We start from the raw sequence: 19,432 nt of genomic DNA, 5'->3' as shown, positions 1-19,432 counted from the left end.
GTGGCCTGCCACTAAGGTTCTGCCGGCATCCAGTGTCTGTCCCTTGTGGTGGCTACATGGTGTCTCTTTGACTCCGTCTACTCTCTATCTCCTTCTATGTCTCTGTTTAAGTTAGCCAGAGATGTCTTTAAATTCAAGTATTAGATTTTTTTCTTTAGCTCCATCATTTCCTTTTTTTTAAGATTTTGGCGAAGAGGGTCAATGAAAGGAGAGGAGAAGGGGCATGACAGTGTAATAAAGAAATTAACAGATCAAAATACAATGTAATATACATATGAGAGTGTTTAAATGAAACTCATTTTACAACAAAATTAATTTTAAATATCTAGTTGAACATCTGAGTCACTTTAGGGCTGTGCTCACTTGGCTTTGTTTCTATTGAGACTTCATTTTCCTGGTCCTCTGTACATCAACTTCGGCTTACTTTGGATGTCATGACTGTTGTATTTATGACACTCAATTTCATCCTTAAAAAAACAACATCCCAGCAGTCCACCTGATGCACAAAACACTTTTCTCTCGAGGAGCAGTCCATATTCTAGCTTAGTTGAGTCCATCTTAGCTGGTCACTCAGGTTTCCCTAAATTGCAGAGATCTGGGGTCAACCGGAGACGTGGCCAGAAAGCCTCCTGGTAGCACCCTTCTTTCTAGCCCTTCTCCCTTGGCTAACAGCAACTCTGGGTGGCCTGAACTTTGTCCTCTGTCTTGTTCTGGCCAGTGGCTTTGCTCTATGTCCCCGCAGTGCCAGTTGCAGCCTGCAGTCAAGTTAAACCTCTTTAAATAGCTAGTTCACCCCTGCAAATCAGTTGTCCCAAGTTTCAGTGGTTTCTCTTTGTCATAACTTTCTTCCATTCTTCTGTGTGGTGTGTGCTCACATTTGTGTGTGTGTGTATGTGTGTGTGCATGCGTGTATTTTTATCTGAGACAAGGAAGTTCTGATAAGAGGAGAATGCTTAATCATGGTGAGTCAGGATTGCCCAAAGGTAGTTTTGCTTTGTTTTCCTCTCTCTCTCTCTCTCTCTCTCTCTCTCTCTCTCTCTCTCTCTCTCTCTCTCTCTGTGTGTGTGTACAGATTGCATCATTATTCCTATTTCATTACTCTGTGCTTCCTAAAAGTTTATAAATAATAGTGATAGTTGTTGCTTTTTTCCTTTTTTTCTTTCTTTTGTTTCTCCTTTTTATTGGTATGTTTTTTCTTTCTTTTGTTTCTCCTTTTTTATTGGTATGAAGTTGGAGACGGAATTTATGGCCTTGCGCATGCTAGACAGTACTCTAACACTGATCTAGACACACACACGCGCGCGCGCGCGCACACACACCAGCCTCTTCTCACTTCTTGTTCTGAGGCAAAAAAAAATGAGTGAAATGGTGGCCCAGGGTAGCGTCATACTTGTGATCCTCCAGCCTCGGTCTCGGAAGGAGCTAGGATCACAGGCCTGTGCCGTCAGCCCCAGCAGAGTGTCAATCCCTCTTGCCATTTCATAGACTAGTGTATTGATTACCTCAGTTGTCATGTGAGCTGTTGGTTTTACAGTCGTACACTTTAAAATTATGCTAAAATGACTCTTTTGTGTGGATTTATTATGGTTTTATTCATGATAGCTGTTAGATTTATCAGAAGCTATTTATGGTTTTGTTGCTATCAAGGCAATATTAGACCTGACATGGTGGTACATGCCTGTCATCCCAGAAGAGGCAAAAGAATTGCAACATCAAAGGGCCACATAGGAAGACCCTTTCTCAAACATGTAAGCAAGCAAACCCTGAAACAGTTACAAAAAAATTGACATTGTTTTCCATCCATTTTAGCTCACTGGGAAATGAATTATAATAACATATCTCTTAGAGATCTTGCATTCTAATACTTCATTTGAAGTACTGGTTTGTATAGTGTTAATTATCATTTTATTATAAAATTATATATATAATTATAAAAAATCCTAACATCGTGAGATTAGCACATAGATTCTTTTCAGGCTTTGATGTTAAGACTATGCCAGATTATTTAAACAACTGAAAAAGTTGTTTTTTTTTTTAAGTTAATTGATTTGAGTTCTTTTTGAGTTTTGTTTTGTTTTTACTGCATGAAAGTTTGAAATAACTTATCCATCTATCTCTTTGGGCCTGGTTCTTTGAAAAAGTCTTAACTGGCACACAATAACTACATTTAGTTATGCATGTATATTTTTATGTGCACATGTAATATGCAATTATCAAATCAGGATAATTAGTATATCCATCACCTCCCACATTTACTTCTCTGTGTTGAAAAACATCCCAAATGCTCTGGGCTAGCTATTGTGAAATGTATAACCATTTCATCTCCCTGTGCTGTAGAATAGAGCTTGAGCTTCCCTTTTGTGTGTGCTGGGGACCAGGTCCTGGCTCTTTGCTAAGTGGACCTTGGGTATGGAGCTGCACAGAAGCTCTTCGTGCAGCCCAGTCTAGGCTCAAGGTCCTCCTATGTTGACCTCCAAAGTTGCAGCAGTGCATGTATACCATTATGGCATGCTTGGTGATATGTTTTGGACTTAGGTGTTTTACTTTTTCCAGTTTTTTTCTCTTTCTTAAGGATTTCTTTGGCCATTTTGGGCTTTTGGTGATTCCATAAATTTTGGGGTTTTTATATATACCTCTTGAGGATGTGACTGGAAGATAAATAAGGATGAATCTGTAGATTGCCCTGGACAGGATGTACAGTTTAACATTAGGAATTTTTCCAAACCATGTACATATGTTTTCCCTTTCTCTCATCGTCTTGATTAAATTGCTAGGAGATGATAGTTAGAAAGATATATATATATAGGTAGATATCATAAATACAGTTACTTTTTTGATTTCTCTGTCAGCTTTATTGGCTAATTTTTGGTTTTTTTTCCTTTTATTTTTTTCCTTTTTTATTGCTTAAAAAAATACCAATCCAAATTCCCACTCTCTCCCCTCCTCCCTAATCCTCTCCCTTCACAGATCCTCCCCTCACCCCTCCAACCCTAAGGGAGTGCCATGCACCCCGCCCTGTGGAAAGTCCAAGACCCTCCCTACTATGTCTAGGTTGAGCAAGGTTTACATCCAAAGAGAATAGGATCCCATGAAGCTGGTATATGCAAGTAGAGACACATCCCAGTGTCACTATCAGTGGCCCCTCAGTCTGCCCCAGCTGTCAGCCCCCTTCAGCGGGGCTTCGTTGTTCCCATGCTCGTTCATTCCCAGTCCACTTGGATTTGGTGAGCTCCTGTTAGCTCAAGCAAACTGTCTCAGTGGATGACCCCCCCTTCATGGTCTGAATTCCTTGCTCATACTCTCACTCCCTCCACTCTTCAACTGGAACTTGGGAGTTCAGTCAGTGCTCCAATGTGGGTCATTGCTTCTGTTCCCATCTGTTGTTGGACAAAGGTTCTATGGTGATATTTAAGATAATCATCAATCTGACTACAGGGTAAGGTCAGTTCAGACACCCTCTCCTCTATTGCTTAGGGTCTCAGCTGGGTTTATCCCTGTGGGCTCTTGGGCATTTTTCTAGAGCCAGGTTTCTTGCTAACTCCACAATGGCTCCCTCAATCTCTTTCCTTGCTCTCATATCTGTCCTTCCTCCATCTGGACCATCCCATTCCCTCAAGTTGTCCTCCACCCCCCTTCTCCTCCCCTACCCCCTGCTCCCAAATTTTTTTCTGATTCCAATTTCCAGATGGGTCTATATATGTTTTTCTTTGGGTTCACCTTATTACTTAGTTTCTCTAGAATCCTGAGCTCGTTGCCCTTTGTTTATGACTAGTATCCACTTACGAATGAGTACACACCATATTTGGGGGTTATTTTGGGGGGGGGTCTGGGTTACCTCACTCAGGATGATGTTTTCTAATTCTGTTCATTTGCATGCAAAATTCAAGATGTCATTATATTTTTACTGCTGAGTAGTACTCTAATGTGTAGATGTGCCACACTTTATCCATTCTTCAGTTGAGGGGCATCTGGGTTGTTTCCAGGTCCTGGCTATTACAAATAATGCTGCTACGAACATAGTTGAACAAATGCTCTTGTAATGTGATTGAGCATCTTTTGGATATGTTCCCAAGAGTGGAATTGCTGTATCCTGAGGTAGGTAGATTCCCAGTTTTCTGAGGAACTGCCACACTGATGTCCAAAGTGGTTGCACAAGTTTGCATTCCCACCAACAATGGATGAGTGGTCCCCTTGCTCCACAATCTCTCCAGCATAAGTTATCATTAGTGTTTTTGATCTTAGACATTCTGACATGTGTAAGATGGTATCTCAAGGTTGTTTGGATTTGCATTTCCCTGATAGCTAAGGACAAAGAACATTTCCTTAAGTATCTTTTGGCCATTTGAAATTCATCTGTTGAGAATTCTCTGTTTAGTTCAGTACATCACTTTTTAATTGAGTTATTTAGAATTTTAATTTCTATTTTCTTGAGTTCTTTATATATTTTAGAGATCAATCCTTTGTCTGATGTGGAGTTGATGAAGATTTTTTTCCCATTCAGTAGGCTGCTTTTTTTGTCTTATTGACTGTGTCCTTTGCTTTACAGAAGTTTCTCAGTTTCAGGAGGTCCCATTTATTTATTGATGCTCTTATTGTCTGTGCTACTGGGGTTATATTTAGGAAGTGGTCTCCTGTGCCTATGCATTGAAGGCTACTTCCCATTTTCTCCTCTATTAGGTTCAGTGTGGTCGGATTTATATTGAGGTCTTTAATCCATCTGGACTTGAGTTTTGTGCATGGTGACAGATATTGATCTATTTTCATTCTTCCACAGGTTGACATCCAGTTATGCCAGCACCATTTGTTGAAGACGCTTTCTTTCTTCCATTGTATCTTTTTTGTTTCTTTGTCAAAAATCAGGTGTTCATAGGTGTGTGGGTTAATATCCAGGTCTTCAATTTGATTCCATTGGTCAACATCTCTGTTTTTATGCCAATACCAAGCTGTTTTCATTACTGTAGCTCTGTAATAGAGCTTGAAGTCAGGGATGGTGATGCCTCCAGCAGTTCCTTTATTGTACAGGATTGTTTTGGCTATCCTGGGTTTCTTGTTTTTCCATATGAAGTTGAGTTTTGTTCTTTCAAGGTTTGTGAAGAATTGTGTTGGGATTTTAATGGGGATTGCATTGAATCTATAGATTGCCTCTGGGACAGAGAACCCTGAGGGGACAGATTTGATGGAGATCTCCCATTTCCTGTTGAGTGTTCTGAGGTCTCTTACTCTGCACACCGTCCAGTTGTGGGTCTCTGTGTTCATTCTCATCTACTGCAGGAGGAAGCCTCTCTGACTATGGCTGAGCAAGGTGCTGACCTATGAATATAGCAGTAGGTCATTGGGAGCCATTTTATTACTGCATTTCTTTAGCAGAACAATGGGATTTGTCTCTCCCCATCCCCCAACTATCTAATCTCAGGTTTTAGCCACTAAGTGGCATTAGGTATGGGTTCCATCTCATGGAGTAGCCTTAAATACAAGCAGATATTGGTTGGTTACTCCCACAGCTTTTGTGTCACTAATGCACTAATGTATCACATGATCAGGTCACTATTGAGGATGAAAGAGCTTATAGTAGTGTGGTGTTTACCTTTCTCCTCGTGAAGCATGCAGAATACCTTCCAGTACAGTGAACACTATTCAGTGGGGGTGAAGTCTCTTGTTAGGTACCAGTGCAACCTCTTCATGTTCAATGAGTTATGTATGTTAAGTGTTGTCTTCAGCAATAAGGTCTTACCAGCAAGATGGAGCATTAAGGAGATTTTAATTTTACTAAAGTGATAGCTAAGGATATTGAACACCCTTTTCAAATATTTATTGGCAACTTATATTTCTGTTTTTGAATATCTTGGTGTTTACTCTGGTCATTTATGAATTTTATACATCAGATCCCTGTCTGATGTATAGCTAGCAAATATTTCTTTCCATTCTGAAGATCACCTCTTCACTCTGAACAGTTTGCTGTGCAGAAACATTTTAAGTAAGCTCATACATCGATCATTGAGAGTACCTTCTGTGCGCTCGATTTCTTTCCAGAAAATCCTTCTCTGTGAATTTAACTCGAAGTCTGTTTTGCTCTTGTCTCATGATGTTCACACATGTGGTGTTCATGTGTGTGATATATGCACATGTTTGGAGGGTTCTAAGCATCTGGGTCCAAATGGGCAGAGGCCAGAGAAGGATGTACAATGCCCAGCACTCTCCCTCCACCTTCTCGTCCTCTTCTCTGTTGGTCCCACTCTGTGTGGATTTTTCTGTTAAAACAGAGCTGGCTGCTTTCCTGGGTTTGAACTTCACTTACATTTAGAAAAATGTTTATTATGAATTTAAAATCCAAGTTTCATTGGAAGGGAATATAGTCATTTGTAAACAAGGGAAATAGTCATTAGTAAACACAAACCTCAGCAAATCTTTTCAGTTCCCTGGAGTTTTTTTTCCCCTTATTCATAAAATGTGATGAAAAAAAAAACCATTCACTTTAGGCGATTGCATAAAACACCATATTTGAAAGGACTCAGCTCTGAAGTGTAAGCTCAATGGTGAAACACCTGCCTAGCATCCATGAAGCCCTAGTTTAATGGCCAGCATTAAAAAACAGCTAGTATTTTAAGAACAAAATAGTTGGTAGTTATCCTAGCGTGATATTCCAAATGTAATGAATTGAGGATGGGAGCTGTAACTGGCACGCACAGTTCCCTAGTTTTGATTCTCACCATACTATAAACCAGCTGTGCTGGCCCATACCTGTAATCTGAGTACTCGAGAGCAAGAGTCGGGAGAATCAAAATAGCTCAAAGTCAGCCTGGAGTTTATAAGACTCTGGTTCCCAAAATAAGACAAACAAATAACCTGAATGATAAAGTGCTATGCAGAAAGAAAATTTCTAAGAGGTTTTCTTTTTTTTTTCCTGATCTTTAGGCAGAATATGCAATGCCCTTTCATGTCCTACTGTCTGAGCGGAGGAACCGGTGTAAAAGATCATCAGAGTCTTCAATCCTGTATCCTACACGCGCCAACCAATCCAATGCTAGTAAGAAGAAGAAAGTCTGTACTTGATTTACGAGTACACAAATTACATGTTTATATCAAAAGAGAGAAAAAGTAACAGCAGATAATGTACATTATGAACATTAAGAATATATATGACCAAGGAATAGCACCGTTTAGTAGTACAGACATAATATGCCCTTATTTTGTAACATCTATTGCTACTAGAAAAACAGGCAAAGTCTGAATTCCTTAGTCCATAGTCTGCTTATTTCAAGTCCATTTACAAATTATCAGCTCCAGTCTGGCACTACTGGCATCCAACCAGGACAGAACCAAAGACGTCTGCTTCTGGCCATGGACAAGAATTAAAACTGCTTGCTTTTAGGGTCCTTGCTCCCAATATGCCTAACCTGCTTCCGTCTCCCGTCTTCATTCACTGCTTAGAAATCCAAGTTTATAAAAGACTGATCAGGTAAAATTCTCCCTAGGGAGCACAAAGATAGTCAAAACTTAAACATTTGAAACACACTCATATTTAATGTTGTGTGTACACATATATATGCATGTCCATGCAACCTACTTCGCATGTGTAGAAATCAGAGGACAACACGAGGGACTTGATTCTCTCCTTTTATCATGTGGGTTCTGGGTATCAAACTCAGGTCATGGGACTTGGCAGCAAGTGCCTTTCCCTTTCGAGCCATCTCACATACCCCAAACGTATTATTTGTCATTACACAAACCACAATAGAGGCCTTGTCTCTCGGTCTTTCATGACTCAGCAGAACCAATGGCACCACACAGCCTCAAAACCATTTCAAGCTGACAGAGCCTGGCATACATAGAGCCCAACAAAATCAAAACAGATCAGAAAAACCAAGCCAGTCACCAAAGTGGCTCAGACAGACTTAGCTTAATGGAGCCCCAAAACTAAGGTGAAGGCAAAGTCCCGGGTACAAAGATCGGGGAAAACGTATTAAAAGTCAAACTTTCTCAAGTCTAAAATAAAATTCAGTTGTTCGTTTCTCTACTTTGTCAAAGAGAAGCCAAAAAAAAAAAAAATCTGCTGCTGGTTGCAGTGGGAATATAAGGAAAACTCCCCAGGAGAAAGTCATGCCAGCAGCTACGTGGAGTATTTCCTTTTGATTTCTCCTTTCCATCTGTGATTAACTTGTCACTAAACATGCAGAAAGAGAAGATATATCCAGTGTGGCCAGATGGGGAAGAAGAGCAAATAAAGAGGTCTGGTGACTCCGCCCCCACCTGCCAAAAGGCCATCTTTGGAGTCTTGATATAAGCTTTAGTTTTAAATGAATACATTGTCACTAAAATGAAATTACTTAAAGACAAAAAAAAGCAGGGTGTCTCACTAACAGTAAGTGGTGGTTTGGATGAGAAAGGCCCCCATAGGCTCATATATTTGCCCACTTAGTCCCATTGATGAACTATTTGGGAAGCATTAGGAAGTGTGGCCTTGGTGAAGGAGGTCTATCACTGGGGTGGACTTTGAGGTTTCAAAAGCCCATGGTAGGCATGCCCGCCTCTGTGTGGGTGGGTCTCTGTCTCTCTGCTTCTCTGCTTGTCTCTGTCTCTGTCTCTCTCTGCTTGTTGCTTCTGGATCAGGATGTAGGACTCTCAGCTACTGGCTACTGTTCCAGAGCCATGCCTGTATGCTTCCTGCTTTGGTCATGAACTAGCCCTCTGGAACTGTAAACAAGCCCCAATTATAGGCTTTCTTTCGTAAGAGCTGCCTTGGTCATGGTGTCTTCACAGCAGTAGAATAGTTGGTACCAAGGATATTGCTGTGACAACCTGAACACACAATTGTTTGTAGGAATATGGAAGACTTTGGGACTTTAGGCTAGAAAAGTAGTTGAATTCTTTAAGCAGGGCTTAATGGGCCATCATAGTAGGAGCAAGGGAGAAAGTATTACTGAGAGATATATGGATTATGGCAGTCCAGCTCAAGAGGTTTCTAAGGGGAATAATGACATTTTGGCAAAGAATGTGATTACTTTATGCCTTTGTCTAAAATATCTTCTGGAAGCTAAATTGAAGAGTTTTGGACTGATGGCACCAGCAGAGGAGATTTTAAGAGAGCAAATATATTGGCTGTGTTGTGTGATTATTAGTGATCACTCTTACATAGATCTACAATGAAAACGTGCAAGCTGGGCAAAAAGAAATACAAAATATATGGTTTGAGTAGAAAAAGAACAGCAGGAAATGTAATAGTGAAACCTGGTCCTATGCTCAAGGAGATGAAAAGTCCAAAGAAAGACCTGATTCAAAAGAGAATAAAGAGAGATGTACCCTTGCAGCAAACACCACCCAGCTAATCCTGCTGCTGTAAAAAGAATAAGCCTGAAGAATTCCCTTGGTCTAGAAACCATCAACAGGTCCAAATTTATGCAAATGTAAATCCTGGGGGCTGAGTGAGGTGTCCCAGGTTCCGGCCCCAGCAAGCAAAAGAAGTTGGTAGCTTCAGTCAAATGGTTCTGGCTTAAAAATCAAGGGTATAGGGGTGACACAATCTTCCGCCACTGTTAAGGAAAGCCACTGAGGCAAGGAGTCTGGCAGGCAGCCCCTGCATGCATGGAGGCCCGGAACGGCCATTGCATGGAGCTGTGTGGGTGAAACCTGGATTGCACTGGAGACCCCACGATATTGGAGATGCCAGAGCTGTGAGATACTTGCTGAGGAAAGCTGCAGACTGGCTGTGGAACCAGCCGAAATGAAGGAAGTGTGTCGCAGTCAGCAAAGCTGAAAGGGGTTGGAGATCTGAAGGGCGCTTTGACATCAGATACGGAGATGCAGAATTTGCAGTTTGCCCTGTTGCTTTCAGTCTTTCTTTGGCCCAGTATTTTCTCATTATGCCCTTTTCCTCCTTTTTGGAATGGTAATGCCTATTTTATGCCATTGTATCTTGGAAGTATGTGAGCTGCTTTTCAACTTTAATTTTACAGAGGGTTACAGTTAAGAGATTGCCTTGAGTTGCAGAAGAGACTTTGGACTTTAAAGCAGTCTTGAGACTGAAAGATTAAGGGGACTTTTAAGGTTGGACTGAATGCATTTTACATTATGATATGGCTACCAGTCTATGGGGGCCAGGGAGTGGAATGTGGTGGTTTGATTGAGAATGACCACAACAGGCTAACATATTTGCATACTAAGTCCCCAGCTGATGAATTGTCTGGACAGATTAGGAGGTATGGCTTTGTTGGAGTTGGTGTGTCACTGGGGGTAGGGTTTGAGGTTTCAAAACCCTACACCAGTACCAGTGTCTCTACCTGCTGTCTGCAGATCATGGTGTAAAGCTCTCAGCTTCAGCTCCAACACTATGCCTGTCTACTCCTGCCATCATTACGGACTAGCCCCCTGAAACTGTAACAAGACCCCCCCAACTATATGCTCTCTTTTATGAGTTGGTTGGTCATGATGTCTCTTTACAGCAATAGAACAGTGGGATCATTTAAAGAGGCAATAAAATTTTGGAGTGGCCACGAGATATATCTGGAAGAACTTGGCCTTGAAGACTTCCTCGTGTCAGGTGGTAAGACCTATTTGCTATCTGCTAAAGTGACTTCTATACTAACATGTTTGAGCTTGGAGATACAGCTCACTTAGTAAAGCATTTGCCTAGCCTGTGTGAAGCCCTGGGTTCCCCTGGACTGCATAAAATCGAATATGCTAGTGCATATCTGTGATGCTAACACTTGGGGAGTAGAGTTCAATGCTATCCTCAGCTACATAGGGAATTTACGACCAGCATTGGCCACATGAGGCCCTGTATCCAAAACATAAAAACAAAACAACAACAACAAAACCTTTTTCTCCACGGAAACTCTCTAGGGTTACTTTTCCGTTTGCAACTGTCTTCGCGGAACACTGAAGCCTTTTCATCTATGGCTCAGTGGTAAGAACACTTCCTGATTTGATTTTGATTGCCAGCACCCACATCAGACAACTCACAATTACCTGTGACTCCAGTTCCAAGGGGATCTGGTATCTCTGGCCTCCATGGTCACTCACATAACACACACGCAAACTCACAAAAAAAGAAGCATGAGCAAGCTACTACAGATTTTCCATTATATCAGATGTCCTCTGTTATTTTAAACTATAAGATGCTTCATACAGACATTTTCTAGGTAGCATAATGCTTACATAACTTTTATGAAAATCTGTGATTTCAGATAAAAATGGAAACAGAGCTATGAAGTCCATGTATTCTACAGACCACTCAGCAGATTCTATTAAAGAAGGGTAATTTATCTTTAAAATGTTAATATTTTACACTGTTCAGTGATGACACTAGTAAAACAAGTTCTGCCTTGTGTAATACAGAATGATTTTTTTTTCCTGGCTTATTACTAACATTTGCTCTCATTGCACCATCAAAGTAGGAGTCCCAGGCTGGTCAGCTAACGGGCACCCCACTGGACCTGAGCAGTCAAGTCAAGCACAGAGAATATAACTTTGTTTCTTCAGTAGGCACAAATTTAGTCATACTTCCACACAGAGGTGAAAAAGTGGTTTGTTTTTTGTAGAACATCTAGATTCTTCTCATCAACATCTCTGCACAATGGAGCAAAAGTCTCACTTGCAACTTTGGAGCAATGACAGATAGGCTCTTTGGCCTTAGCTCACCCTTATGTTTCTTGCCAAGACTGTATCTGCAGAGTAGACAGGAGTGAGGGCCTTGATGGATTTTGGGAAAAGGAAAAGAAGGTACTGGACCAGGGGCAGAGCCAGATCCCTCATGCTGCTGACCATCTATCTGTGGGGCATGAGCTCATGGTCGGCTCTCCAGGAAGTTGATCAGGGTGCACTCTGAGGACCCACAGGCAGGACAGGCTTGCTCTGTCACCTCCTCCATCCTTGCCCTCTGGGAATAAGGCTATCTACTTCCTGTTTGCCAAATGTGTCTTATGGGTCGCCTCAAAAGCCTATAATGGCAAGGCTATTTCCCATGTAAATCAAAGGAGACCAGAGATGCAAACTCTCTTACTCTTTTTGTGCCTGTTCACACTGTTGCATCCTCCTAACTAAACTGTTTTAAAAAAACAAAACAAAACAAAACAAAACAACCCAGCAAAGGCTGTGTCTGCCACCTCTTTCTATAGTGCTCTATTCAGTCTCCCCAGCATGCTCCCCGCTCAAAACCAACAGGTACCTAGGACTTCATCCACTCCTGCTGCTTCTCCCACAAACCAGGCGGGGCTGGGGGAGGGCTTATCAGGTTGATTAATATCAACTGGATCAGGGAGCTGTTGACAGTAACTTCTATAGAGAGTGAGAACTGATTAGTTGAAATTACACTCCACAAACTGCTTCCTAAACTAAGTTTGTTTTTTTTTTTCAGGAGAACCGATCATCCACTGGTAAATGATTTTACTGCAAAAGAAAACGAGTCAGTCAGAGATAACCAAGCAAGATCACCTCGTCCAGTAAAGCAGAACATCTTACTCCCCTTGCACTTTGAGGATGTACTGAAAAATCCCACCATCAAGATAATTGACCTTGGTCCAACAGAGACCGTGCTTTATTCCACGGTAACATCTACTACTATTCAGTAAAAATCAATACCCCAAGCCTCAGGGAAGGCTAGAAAGACAATGTGACTTGAAAACCATCTTGATAGGGTCATCCAAATATAGCCCTCTCGGTTTTGTTGAGTCTGTGGTACAGCCACAGGTCATAGTTAACAACTTGGGTGATGGAGGGGGGATGCTTTCTAAGAGCTCTATAGTGTCTGCATTCCTAAGTAGACTAGTTTTTCACCCCCACAAACCCTAGCTTTTCAAAGCAACTCCTTCTAAACTGAAGACTCTTAGAGGTGATCTGATTGGCAGAGCCTAAGTCCCATACTCTAATTCCAGGGAGGCTGGTGAAAATAGTTTCTATCTGACCACCCATGGGCTTCCAGCAGCAATTCTCAACCTGTGGGCTGTGACTCTTTTGGGGTCGTATATCAGATAGCCTGCATATCAAATGTTGACATGATGATTCATGACAAGAGCAAAATTACAGTTATGAAGTAGCAACGACATAATGTTATGGCTGGGGGGGGGGGATCACCACAACATGAGGAACTGCATTAAAGAGTTGCAGCATTGGGAAAGTCGAGAACTTAATACTAATGTAATAAATCAGTATGGTAATAAATTAGTATATAATAAATGTATTGTATGGTGGGAATTCCCTACAGTGCTGGATAAACTAAAACTAACCCAAAGGGCACAATTGTGGCTAGCTGGTAAGATTTTTATCACCAAAGGACAGTAAACTGGTTCTCTGGTTATCTTTTGGGGAATTACAGTCATTGCGGTCCATTTCATGCTAAGAAGACTTGTACAGCATCCCTCTAATTTCTGCTTTCGTCCTGGGAAGACCCCCTCCTGGCTTGCTGTCCAGGGCTCATTCCGCTTCCCTGCCCCTGGTTCCTGCTCTGTTTCTGTTTTAGTTTATTCTACCTAGAGACCTCCGAGCTGTAACCAGCATGAGACACTGACCTACTCAGTGGCTAGGGGACCTCAGCTGAGGAATCAGCGGTGACTCCACTCCTTCTGCATAGTGTAATTCTGGGCTCAAGACAGAGCCAATGTCCAAGTGTAATATGGAAGAGAAAAGCTCTGCCTCCGTTGACAGTCCCCTTCCAATCCATCTCCCAGTCCGCACATCCTGTAATGGTACCTAATCAATCCTTTGTGCCGGCATTGCCCACCACCATCCGCTCTCTCTGCCTATCTCTGCACCACCCCCCCTTGCCCCGCGACTTCTTCTCATCCTAAGTCTTTCTCACCTAAGAAATCAGTAAGCACAGTTGCCTTTCCCAGCGACCAGGTAAAGAGGCAGAGTGCCCCATCCCTAGGATGGCTGCTGATGTGATCTGAATGTCTCTGTTGCCCAAATCTATAAGTTGAGTCATAAGACCTAGTGTAATAGTCACAAGAAGAAAGGTTTTTATGAAGTGATCACACGGCTGTCAGGAATGGGTCAGTATGCTAGCAAAGGACTCCAGGGAACTGACCGGGCTGTTTCTACCTTTGTATCTTCTCCCGTGCAAGGACACTGAGACAGTGCCAACTATAAAGGACAGACCAGGCACCAAACCCATTCCATCTTCGAGTCTGGACTTTGTGCCCTTCAAAGCTGTGAGAATTAAATCTCTATTATTTATTTTTTTAATGTAGAAATTATTGACTTAAGATTTGCAAAGCAAATATTAGTAATACGCATATTTTACTAGTTTCCATGGAATTGATTTTTATCTACAGAAAGAATTAAGAACTGTGAAAATTATTTATGCCAATGTGGGGGTAGTAATTTAAAGAGTACTTTTTATAGATTTTGCTATTACTATAGTAAAGCATGTTCTACTTTTCTATCTAGCTATTATTTTGGCTACTTTATTCAAATATATATTAAACACTTTTACCAAATACTGTAGTAAGTCCTACGGTTCAATTGTAAATATCCCAATAATAGACAAAATTCAAATTTTTAAAATTAGAGTAGCCCATACATGGTCATTTGGGCTTATATTCACTTAAATCTCTTCTCTTTGACTCAACCCATTTTCGGGGGTATATTCCTTTTATTTCTAGAGCATGGACATTTAAGAAATGCCCACAGTGCTCCTTCCTACTAACTTTCTTCTCTCAATTCTCTCAATGCCCCAAGAATTAAGAACTTACTTCTACAAACTCATCTTATTTCAGAAAGAACTTTAGAAGGCCAAGGCTTCAGATTTTGAGAAGGAAGTGTGTCAAAGAAAAGCACCTTTTTAAATGTATTTGAATGATATTCTTGTTGATGTCATGTACCTCAATATAGTTATTTAAAATATTTTACAAATTTATTTTCATATTTAAAATACATATATAGCCTTGCCTCAGTAGGCTCATGACTCAGTGTTTTGATTTTGATTTTGTTTTTGTTTTTCTATACAGAAAGAAAGTCACACAAATCCAATAATTTTCCATGACAAAGCGTATATAACGAAGCTGTTCCTGATGAAAAGGTTCACTCCCTATCTTATGACGCATACAACAAAGAATGTTGTTCTAGAAAAAAACTGTGAAATGTTTAAAGCTATGTTTTATGAGAAACCCAGTGCTGTTTCTAAGCCTCAAAGAACTAAAGCTGTAGCACATTACAAAGATCTGCACATCTTCTCTACGGAACGGGTGCACAAGAGTATAAAGGAGAAACGAAAGAAGAAGCATGACAGTCTGGCTTCCAAAAAGAGACCTCCGGACACACTTTATAATTTATCCCGAACCTTTTCTATCTTAACCAAAAAAATTGTGGGTTCCTTTGATAAAGTTGCTCTTGAAGAAAAGAGCGCTAAGACGGGTGGATTTCAAAGACAGTTTTCCAAAGTAAGACCACCACGCACACGCAAATTCACTACCTTACCTATCAAGTATGACTCAAAGCCTCTGGAGAATATACTTGAAATACGTAAACTAAACAACATAAGCCCACTAGACGACCTGCTAAGCTGGAAAGTCAATGGCTCATGAAGAATCGTTTATGCTGCAATATTTAAAAACAAGAACCAAGTTCCAAGATCACAGAAATTCTTAACTGATTATTAGTGTTCTGATGGATGAAGTACACAAATCGACAGTGGTCTGTTTAGGATCAGTCAACATCGTTAGCTAACATAGGATGGAATTAGAGAATTAGAAACAAGAGAGATTCATTTATGACTTAGTTCTGGTTGTCAGCCTAGCTTTTAATGGTTGAGCCATTTCTCGCTCATGGATTATTTCAATTAGACTTATCAGACATCCCTGTTGGCTATAAGACATTCTCATTCGGTACCAGCTATGGCATGGATTGATGAAACAGTTGCTGTAGGAAGTCAAAAAACATCAACAAACAAGTGATTGATTGTCAAGACAGATGTAACATTAATTTGCAGAATATGAAGTCAATTGTAGGTCAGCATCTTAGAGACTCATGGGGAAACAGTGCCACATAAGGAGTATATGTGATTAAAAAATTTCATAAAACCCTCTATGTTTGGAACACCATTACTGCATCGTGTTTTCCAAGCATTACAGGGGCTTCCTTTTGGAGTTGTGGAATAACTTAAACGAGAAAGGTCCATCCGTGAGGTAATCGTGGCAGCAGATTCTGTCACCTGTTGCGTCATCTAAAACACATTGTTTCATGGGACTTTTGCTCTTCCTTGTTGACTCAAACAGCATAAAGACAGAACTCGTCTTGAACTAAGTTACTACCAAGTTCATTTAGAGTACATTTCCTTGGGGGCCCCAAGTACTTCTCACTCAGAAACAGTCTTCGAAGGCAAATGGCTAGGCTTTAGACTACAACACATTTCTAGAATGCAGGAAATCCTTTGTTCAAGTCTCAGCATGCAAAAAAAAAAAACAAAACAAAAAAAAACAAAAAAAAAACTGGTAGTGATAAATTCTAAGGTCAACCCACAAAAGACTGTTTAACTTATAACTGTATCACATAGAATTGGAAGTGAAAATAAGTAATAATTTATATTCCCAATAACTAAAAGGAAACACTAGGTAAGAGAAGAATCTGCCAGTGTTGATTAGAACTGGAGGACAAGCAGGTCAGATCGGAAGCATCCCATTAACAAGTTGGAGGGCAGTGGCTCAGCTGCAGACCAGGCAGAGCAGGAACCTGGGTACCAAGGCCCTCAAGTCATCTTTCTCACACCCACCCCTCCCCCACTCTTTCTCACTGTCTCCATTATGCCAATCTTCTTGGCTTTCCAGTTTGCTATAAAGCAGAATACTCTCCCCCCCCACACACACTCCCACCAACCCCCATGCTGGGTCAGAAGAGAAAACAAACTCTTTGGAAGCACCAATGAGAAAATCAATAAGCAGAACACATACCTAGTAAGGGCACAATGTGCATACTCAGCATGAGAAAAGGGCGTGTAGGACTTAGAGCAGATAGGAATGACCGTGTGAAAGTACCTAAGTCTCAGTTTACTGTGTTCTCACTCAAGGTGGGGTTTAAGACAAGATTGTCTCCAGATCAACTAAAGCAATGCCTAGTATCTTGAGCATTGTAGCATTTGATAACATTCTTTCTATCCCACTTTCCCTTAAGCTAGTTCATAACATTTTTTTCTAAGTTAAATGCTAAACCTAACTATAGTATTCAGACTTTAGGCTAAAGAACTGAGTGGGGATGGGGAGCTAGTGGCTAGTCTTTTTGGTAGTTCCTACGGGTGTATGTGGGCTGTATCCTTTAGAAAGACACTAAACACTGACCATGTAACTCATTCTAGATCTCTGACCTAGCATGAAGGAGGCCTAGGTTCAATATCAGTACTGAGGGAGAAAAAGCCTGGCATAAGTTCAAAACCATATTTGTTTTCTGTTGCTGTGAGAAAAACATCATGCTCACCCTACTTAAATTTCTGGTGCTGATAAAGACACACGTCCAAAAGCAACCAAGGAAACAATGGGTTTATTTTAGCTTATTGTGGTAGTCCACCATGAAGGGATGCCAAGGCAGGAACTCAAGCAGGCACCTGGAGATGGGAACTGAAGCAGAGACCATGGAGGGACATGACTTGTTCCTAATGGCCTGTTCAGCTTTCTTACCCAACCCAGGACCACCTGCCCAGGGATGCCACCATTCACCATGGGCTGGGCCCTCCCACATCACTCATTAATCAAGAAAACTGGCCCCATAGACTTGCCAAGAGGGCAACTTAAGGGAGGCATTTTCTCAATAGAAGTTCCTCTTTCCCAGTGACCCTGGCTTATGTATGGTTGGTAAACATATCTAATAAGGACAATAACTAAGAACAAGTTATGGAAAAGTTAAATTGGGGTTTATGGCTCCAGAGGAATAAGAGTCCATCATGGCAAGAAGCCATGACAGCAAGTGGCAGGCATGGAGGTAGGAACAGGAAGCTAAGAACTCAGACCTTTAACCACTACAAGCATTAAGCTGAGAGAGCAAACTAGAAACAGGCAAGGCTTTTTACTGTTAAAGCCTATCCCCAGTGACATATTTGCCCCAATAAGGGGGAACAAGGTCACAACGCCTAAGCCTCCTCAATCAAAGGCACTGACTGTGGAGCAAATGTTCAAATGCCCAAGACTAAGGGAGGCACCTCCTATCCAAACCACTATGCATATAGTGAGTAGAAGGCCGGTCCAGAATACATCAGAAGAGACTTTCTAACATCCCTGTCCTCTAAAAAAAAGAAGGCCTTAAACATAAGAATGACATTTTTGCATGTATGTGGATGTGCTCCTTTAATCCTAGCCCTTGGTAGGCTAAGGCAGGATCATCATGAGTTCAAAACCAGCCTGGGCTACAGAGTAAGATCAGAGCTCAAAAATTGTTTCAAGTTATTTGGTTACATTATAAAGGTGTCTCTCTGCCTAAGGCTCCTTCTGATTGGTTTAATAAAGAGCTAAATGGCCAATAGCTTGGCAGGAAAAAATAGGCTGGACTTCCAGGTAGAAAGAGAAAAACTGGGAGGAGGAATCTAGGCACATGATTTTGACAGAAGACTCAGAGCAAGTTGGGTATGGTGTACTAAGAAGAGGCAATTGAGACACGTGGCAGAACATAGATGAAAAAAATATGAATTAATTAAATTAAGAGCTAGTTGGAAAAAAGCCTTGACTTTAGGGTCAAACTTTCATAATAATAAGTCTCAGAGAAATTATTTACTGACTGGTGGTTCAAAGATAGTCCAACAAGAAAACTTGCTACAAAAAAACAAAAACAAAAAATGCAATCATATTTCCTCGAGTGGTGTAGGAGGTTCTTCTGTCTTTGTGCTTCTTTCATTGGTTAATGAACAAAGAAACTGCCTTGGCCTGATAGGGGCAGAACTTAGCTAGGTGGAGAAGACAGAACTGAATTCTGGGAGGAAGAAAGCAGAGCCAGAGAGCTGCCATGGAGCTGCCAGAGTCAGACATGCTGAATCTTTCCCAGTAAGCCACTGGCATGTGGTGATGCACAGATTAATAGAAATTGGTTAAATTAAGATTTAAGAATTAGCCAATAAGAAACTAGAGCTAATGGGCCAAGCAGTGTTTTAATTAATACAGTTTCTGTGTGGTTATTTCAGGTGTAAGCTAGCCCGGTGGCTGGGACAAACAAGTGGCCTCTCCCTTGCAACACTCGAGAACTCAGTTAAAGAAGCTTCCTATCTGGGAGCACTGGGTACTCAGAAGGTGGAACTTAAATCCTGCCCCATTCTCTTCTATGTTCATTTGAAATCTGTCATCTTTTAAGTCAACAGCAGCAGGGTATGTCAGACAGAGTTGGCTTCTTATTCTTGTTCTAAGATCTGAGCATGGCCTGCAAGGGCAGCCTGCATTGAAGGCGATGGTATGGGCTGGCTGGTGACGGGATGGCTGGTGCTGTGGTTTGTGAGTCACTCTCATGGAAGCTGCATTCATTTCCACAGAAA

The 19,432-nt window shown here is 41.2% G+C and overlaps 1 protein-coding gene across 1 annotated transcript in view; it reads left to right on the top strand.

The window, feature by feature from the left end:
* C10H1orf141 (chromosome 10 C1orf141 homolog) overlaps positions 1-15,973 on the top strand; it is a 44,981-nt gene extending 29,008 nt beyond the window's left edge. Inside the window, exons 6-10 of the mRNA XM_013348491.2 lie at positions 6,913-7,024; positions 11,181-11,250; positions 12,350-12,539; positions 14,055-14,141; positions 14,940-15,973. Coding sequence (XP_013203945.1) covers positions 6,913-7,024; positions 11,181-11,250; positions 12,350-12,539; positions 14,055-14,141; positions 14,940-15,515 — 1,035 coding nt within the window. The 3' untranslated portion in view covers positions 15,516-15,973. The remainder of the gene's footprint in view (positions 1-6,912; positions 7,025-11,180; positions 11,251-12,349; positions 12,540-14,054; positions 14,142-14,939) is intronic.
* Positions 15,974-19,432: the final 3,459 nt, after the last annotated feature.

Source organism: Microtus ochrogaster, chromosome 10 (genome assembly GCF_000317375.1).
Source record: "Microtus ochrogaster isolate Prairie Vole_2 chromosome 10, MicOch1.0, whole genome shotgun sequence".
In the NCBI taxonomy this organism is placed as follows: domain Eukaryota; kingdom Metazoa; phylum Chordata; class Mammalia; order Rodentia; family Cricetidae; genus Microtus; species Microtus ochrogaster.
The sequence above is the reverse complement of the archived record's forward strand: the minus strand, read 5'-3'. Positions and strand labels throughout refer to the sequence as shown.